Raw genomic sequence first — 6,343 nt, 5'->3', positions numbered from 1 at the left:
GTCCGTCCGAACCCACTTAAACCTTAAAATAAGGAAGGGAAGGGGAAGTAGTAGGGTAAAAGGTTAAAACCTTCCTGTAACTTAAAAATTAAAGTAAGTAAATAAATGAATATATATATATATATATATATAATGAGGAAAGTAAAAATTAAGTAAAAATGCATGTTCATCTTTACCTTTGGGAACTTGTTTTCCGTTTAGTTAAAGTTTTTCATTATTATAACATGTACACATTATTTACAGGCTATGAGCAATTCAAAACAGTGACCTGCTGACAGACAAACCAACAGAGGCAAATGACTGCTGTTAAACATACTTACAGAGTGTCATACATACAATTTAATCAGAATTTCATTTTAAAACTTTACAGTACTGAAAGTATTCAGTAATTTGCATCTTTTTTTTTCTTCAAAAATAATTCATATTGCCACTCTGTGAAAATCGCTATCTCACATCAGGTTAGAGCACTCTTGGCCGCGAGAATAGTCTGAAGTTGGCTTGACATAGACTTCACAAGATACTAGCATATGTCTTTTTTTTTTGGTCGCTGCCGGTTTGTGAGGTTGGTCTAAAATTGGTTAACATGGATCTGTCGTCAGAGGAATGCAAAGAATGATGCAACATTCAAAAGATGCTCATTGTGGATAGAGATCCCGTGGTTGTGCTAGCCACGAAAAATTAATTCGACCACTGCTGTGTTCTTAAACCAGTTTTGGATAACATAAGAGCAATGGATTGTTATCGTTTTGTACATTAAAATCGAAACGCGGTGTTGTTGGGTGCAAGTGATGAGGAAAGACATGGGTGTCGCCAGGATTTTTTTTACGAGGTGCATTTCTGTTTGTTTGTTTGTTATGGATTTCGCGCAAAGCTACACGAGGGCTATCTGCGTTAGCCGTCCCTAATCTAGCAGTGTAAGACTAGAGGGAAGGCAGCTAGTCATCACTACCCACCGCCAACTCTTGGGCTACTCTTTTACCAAAGAATAGTGGAATTGACCGTCACATTATAACGCCCCCATGGCTGAAAGGGCGAGCATGTTTGGTGTGACAGGATTTCGAACCCGCGACCCATAGATTGCTAGTCGAGCGCCCAAACCACCTAGCCATGCTGGGCCATTGCGTTTCTGTTCATGGCGTATCTTTCTTATGTGTGTTTACATCTATACATATATATATATGTATATACATGCATTGTGACGAGAACTCCATCATGAACAAGTTTCGTTGATATAAATATTCACGAAAGGTTAAAAAATATACTGAGTATTATCTACTTATTACAAGAATTTATGTGTATGTCACAATTATATGTATTTACATCTTTTGGAATTTTTATTTTTCACTTTATTATATAATATATGGCAGGAACTGTACTGTACTGGCTAAGAACATGTATGTGAGAACAAAGGGCCACATTCTTCTGAAGTGTATTTATTGTCCCAGAGTAAATGAAAATAGAGGGATTTATCTTAGTCGGAACGAGATTTTACAGTATGGTGGTTACCTGGTCAATACGATATAAAACGGTATGGTATTTGCTCATTTTCATTATAATGAATAAGGGAAACGCTGGACTATAATTACGCGTGAATTCATTATAGTTGTGCGAAGAATATTAGTTTTGCTGTTAACCTGCAAGTAAATATGGTAATTCTGGGAATTAACGTTTATTCGTGATCAAAAAGAGGGTTTTTTTCGAAGTATTGAATGATATGTGACCCCTTCAACACCACTTTGGATGCTATTTGCCTGTCTAAAGGAATCAAAAGGCCAGCCTCTGCTACAAGGAAGTTCCTCATATCATCAGATTACCTCCATCGGTTTGCACTGTTGGAACAATGCAACATATTGGAATGTTTCCCGCCGTTTTCTTTACATTTTTTGCTCTCCGGTCAACACAGAAAAGGATAAAATATAAATGATCAGATCAGACGCTTCCAGTCACTCCACTGAAGCGGTGCTTTCCTATTTGTATCTGAAACATGCTGTTTTCAGTCTATTGTCTGCTGACATACGATAATGTTTATAATGTATTTTGTATCATATAGCTAGATGTAGTTGAACTTTGTCCACTTTTGAAAGAAACAGTCAACTGTGGCACAGTATAACACCTGTTGCCCTTCTGAACTCTGTCCATTGTCTTTTTATGTTGTCAGCCGGCAGCGTTGTTGGCAATAGCTTTTCCTAAAGGCAGAGGTATTTCATTTCGATTGTCACTGGTTTTAGATTTTGATGACAGATGTTTTTGTTTTATATTCGTTCTATCGGTCTAATAACAATACTTCTGCTAGACACGTACCCATCATCAACCCCCTTTGAGAATTGGATAGCCTTATTCATACTCACTTGTTTGTAGGCTAACAACTATATTATTACTGCTTTATCCTTATAGGGAATCTATCCCTAACTTTATTGATCAATCAATGTGTAAATAAGGGTAAGCATAATTCTGAATATCAAGTTAAATGAGTTAAGTAGTACGCAATCACTAGATAACTAATTATAAATCGTGGCAGACAAATATCACGAGAGGGAAAGCGCCACTGGAAACCATGTCAACAGATGTGTTTTCGTTATACTGCAGAATTTCCTGAAGCTTGTTTGAACAAATACATCTTGTTCGTGCATTACCGCAAAGCTGCACTATGGGATCGAATCCCGAATTAAAACAGAATATATTGGGTGTCTGGAAATTATGTTAACAAATTATTGATATATATTATTGAACTTGCTGACACTCATCTCGGGACTGGTATCGTCTGCCATAACATTCCATGCATGCTCCAACGTACCTCCATTGGAAGTCTAGTAGCCATGGCAGCAACTCAAGGCTAGATGGTTACATGATTTCCTGACACCCTTTACTAGTGAAATTAATAGCTCACCTTTAAAACATAGTAGATCTGAAGAAGACGGCAGATGCCTATCAGTGTGGGGGGCATAACAGGCACCACAAGACTGTTCGTACTGTCGAATTTTGACCTGGTCTGGGGTTCAATAGGGTCGCCCCGATACTCCAGAACTGTGTGGTTTGCCTCCTTGTTGATCCCGAGAACCCCACGATCGATGAAAAATTCCACATACTTGAGAGTTACAAAGAGAAATAAACACTTAATTTCTAAAAGTTTCAGTAAATTGTTTTTTTGACAACTGTACTGCTTTTCAAAGAATAAAAATATGAAATAGTCGAATAAATATATTTTTGTATATCAAACAATAATAGATTGATTCCTGAGTTTCCTAATGTAGTTTGATAAATATTTCAGTGCTCGTAGAGAGAAAAACCAATTGTTCAGCTTAGAACATTTTTTCTAGTTGTTACAACAAATAACGTTTATTTATATTTTAAGGGAAACTCTAGAATGTAGACAACTCATACTGAAACCGCCAAATCACAAATTATCATTGATATACTGCTGTCAACTACCAAGAATTACTTGATCCACTACTGTCAACTACGAAGCATTACAAATATGTTATATTCAAAAAATATATTTGCTACAAAGAAGAAAATTGTTTAACTACCAATATCACGAATTCTAAACTTTAACAAAGGTAAACTTTAAATGGATTTTAATTATCAAATTAATCTGTCATCTATATTAAAAGATTAATATCTAGACAAATGCAAAATATATGCTGTTGTACACATCTATTTTGTATATTTTAACATTATAATTTTTCGACTCTTTTTTTATCTTTTTGATTTTATCTCATTTTACTTAATGTTTCACTGTTTTTTTTCAACCATATCGAAACAATTTAACTGAATTTATTAAAAACCCTTTACATTGTGATTTCTTTTTTCAGTTCTTTTTTGTTATTTTCCTGTAAATCAGTTTTATTTAGCGAAAAAAGGGAATATTTCCTATTGCTCTCCACAACTGCTAATTCAGAAACTTCTTTGAAAATATCAGATTGATATATATTTTACCTGTACAAGTTTGAGTTTGAGGCGAACCACTTCTTCGCTCTGGTTGTCTATATCTGCTTTTAACCGAATACTTTCTCCGCAACAATATGCTGACCGCTCAAGGGCGCTTCGAAGACTTACTATTCCTCGTTTACAACAGAGGCAACAGATGGAGCGTTTGTCGTGTCCAACCATAGGTTTCTAAATCATAATTAAAAATCCCATAGGGGCGTTTTGAAAATGAATTGGAAAACACCTTTCCATGTTAAACAAAAACCTATATTAAATATATAATGTCGTGATGCCGAGACTTTTTTATTAATCGAAAAATTCTAAGCCTAAAGAATCTAAAGTCCTAGGTATATACTTCTATCATTATTAAATATGAATTTCAAGTATGTGTCTAGATGTTATCAACCTCGTGTTTAGTACGTTAGTTTTATACCCACGAGTCATAAAATGCAATTCCCAAACTGAATTTCAAAATCATTAACTTACAGTAAATGTGATGATAATACGTCACTTGGTACTTTGCTGTAGTGGAATGTAAATTTCTCTTTATAGATCTATTATGTATCGTTTAGGGCATAACCTTCGAGTTTATGCCTTAAAAGTTGTTAATACTGTTCAATTACGTGATCTATCATTCTCAACTTCTTAACTAATCAGTGACACGAGAAGTAACATTTTTAGCTCCCATAGTTCCACTTTATAATTCAAATAGCATTCTTTCGACATATGATGTTATTTTGCTCTTTTGTGCACGAGCAAAGGGAAAAAAAGTTTAAAAATTTCAATTAATTCCAATAATCATTTATTTTCATTTTTTCATACTTGAAACTAAAATAAGTCATCGCGGTTCCCATAAGATATTTCATCTAATGGCTTAAAAATGCTCCTAAATGTAAAACGTTATACCTGCTATTTCAACGCGTTAAGTGATCAAAAATGAATCAGAAAAGGATTCGTTATTCACGAGAACTTTCGTGTTATGGCGCTACATACTCTGAGTGATCATTTCGGATTAATTTACTTTTTGAACTGAAATAAATTCTTGTAACGTAGTATTTTAATATTAGGTATATTTTATGAAAATCCCAAGTTTACAAAACAATCTCTAAAATGTATATTCTAAAGGTCTGAACAAGCAAAACCTTACTCCAGGCTCTCCCCCAAAAGATTAATGTTTATATTTAAATTAATACAGAAACAAATAAATATATCTAAAAAGGAAATACTACTACTTCCCTACACTTGTATTACTGTATTTCTAGAACCACAACTAAAAGGGAAATACTACTTCCCTGCCCTTGTAGTATTATATTTCTAGAACCACAACTAAAAAGGAAATACTACTACTTCCCTACCCTTGTATTACCGTATTTCTAGAACCACAACTAAAACGGAAATACTACTTCCCTACCCTTGTAGTATTATATTTTTAGAACCACAACTAAAAAGGAAATACTACTACTTCCCTACCCTTGTATTACTGTATTTCTAGAACCACAACTAAAAAGGAAATACTACTACTTCCCTACTCTTGCAGTATTATATTTCTAGAACCACAACTAAAAAGGAAATACTACTACTTCCCTACCCTTGTAGTATTAAATTTCTAGATCCACAACTAAATAGGAAATATTACTACTTCCCTATCCTTGTATTACTGTATTTCTAGAACCGCAAAGAGTGACAAACACGAACTCAGGCATTTATACGTGGCAGACTATAATATCGATTAGGTTATCGATGACCAGTTTCTCTACCTACCCTCTCTTACAATGCAATATTCGAGCTCTGATTCATTAAAATAACATATCAATTCAGAGCCACCACTTATAGATACCGAAACGAACAATGCTTTTACCCCTTGAAAGCTTTCCCTGTAGTTTTCCATTCTTGCAGTGCGCAGTGTTTCAATTAGCTGGACGATAAAGAGAGGGAAAGACACAATATAAAATTGCTTAGCAAGTAATATCGACGCGCGCTTTCTTCGTAGCAAGTGTCTTTCTTAGCAAACAAGTGGCGTCAGATATGCAAACAGTGTGATTAACGAAATAGTTTCGTTCCACTCTCTCAATAGACAGTCTGACATGTAAAACTGTAATAAATTAAGTTCAATTTTTTTAGTGCAACCTAGTAAAATCGCTTATATCAGAAAAGAGAACAAAAACTCTTTTGTTGCTAAGCCCATTTGGTTTACTATTATTGATTATAATTAGCGCTTTCTTCTAATAATCTTTATTGTCTTCATTACTGCGACTGTAAAATTACATTTCTTGTTTTATAAGAATAAAATGAAAGGATTGTTCGTTTTTTAATTTCGCGCAAAGCTACACGAGGGCTATCTGTGCTAGCTGTCCCTAATTTAGCAGTGTAAGACTAGAGGGAAGGCAGCTAGTCATCACCACCCACCGTCAACTCT

General features: G+C 34.6%; 1 protein-coding gene across 5 annotated transcripts in view; it reads right to left on the bottom strand.

Annotated features, from left to right (window-relative positions):
• LOC111086322 (arrestin domain-containing protein 2-like) overlaps positions 1 to 6,343 on the bottom strand; it is an 83,950-nt gene that overhangs the window by 2,008 nt on the left and 75,599 nt on the right. For all 5 annotated transcript variants that reach the window (XM_022388753.1, XM_022388754.1, XM_022388756.1 and 2 more), the window contains exons 5-6: positions 3,937 to 4,116; positions 2,888 to 3,085 (exon numbers count right to left, since the gene is read on the bottom strand). In XM_022388753.1, coding sequence (XP_022244461.1) covers positions 2,888 to 3,085; positions 3,937 to 4,116 — 378 coding nt within the window. The remainder of the gene's footprint in view (positions 1 to 2,887; positions 3,086 to 3,936; positions 4,117 to 6,343) is intronic.

This window comes from Limulus polyphemus, unplaced genomic scaffold (assembly GCF_000517525.1).
Source record: "Limulus polyphemus unplaced genomic scaffold, Limulus_polyphemus-2.1.2 Scaffold1019, whole genome shotgun sequence".
Classification (NCBI taxonomy): Eukaryota; Metazoa; Arthropoda; class Merostomata; order Xiphosura; family Limulidae; genus Limulus; species Limulus polyphemus.
The sequence above is the reverse complement of the archived record's forward strand: the minus strand, read 5'-3'. Positions and strand labels throughout refer to the sequence as shown.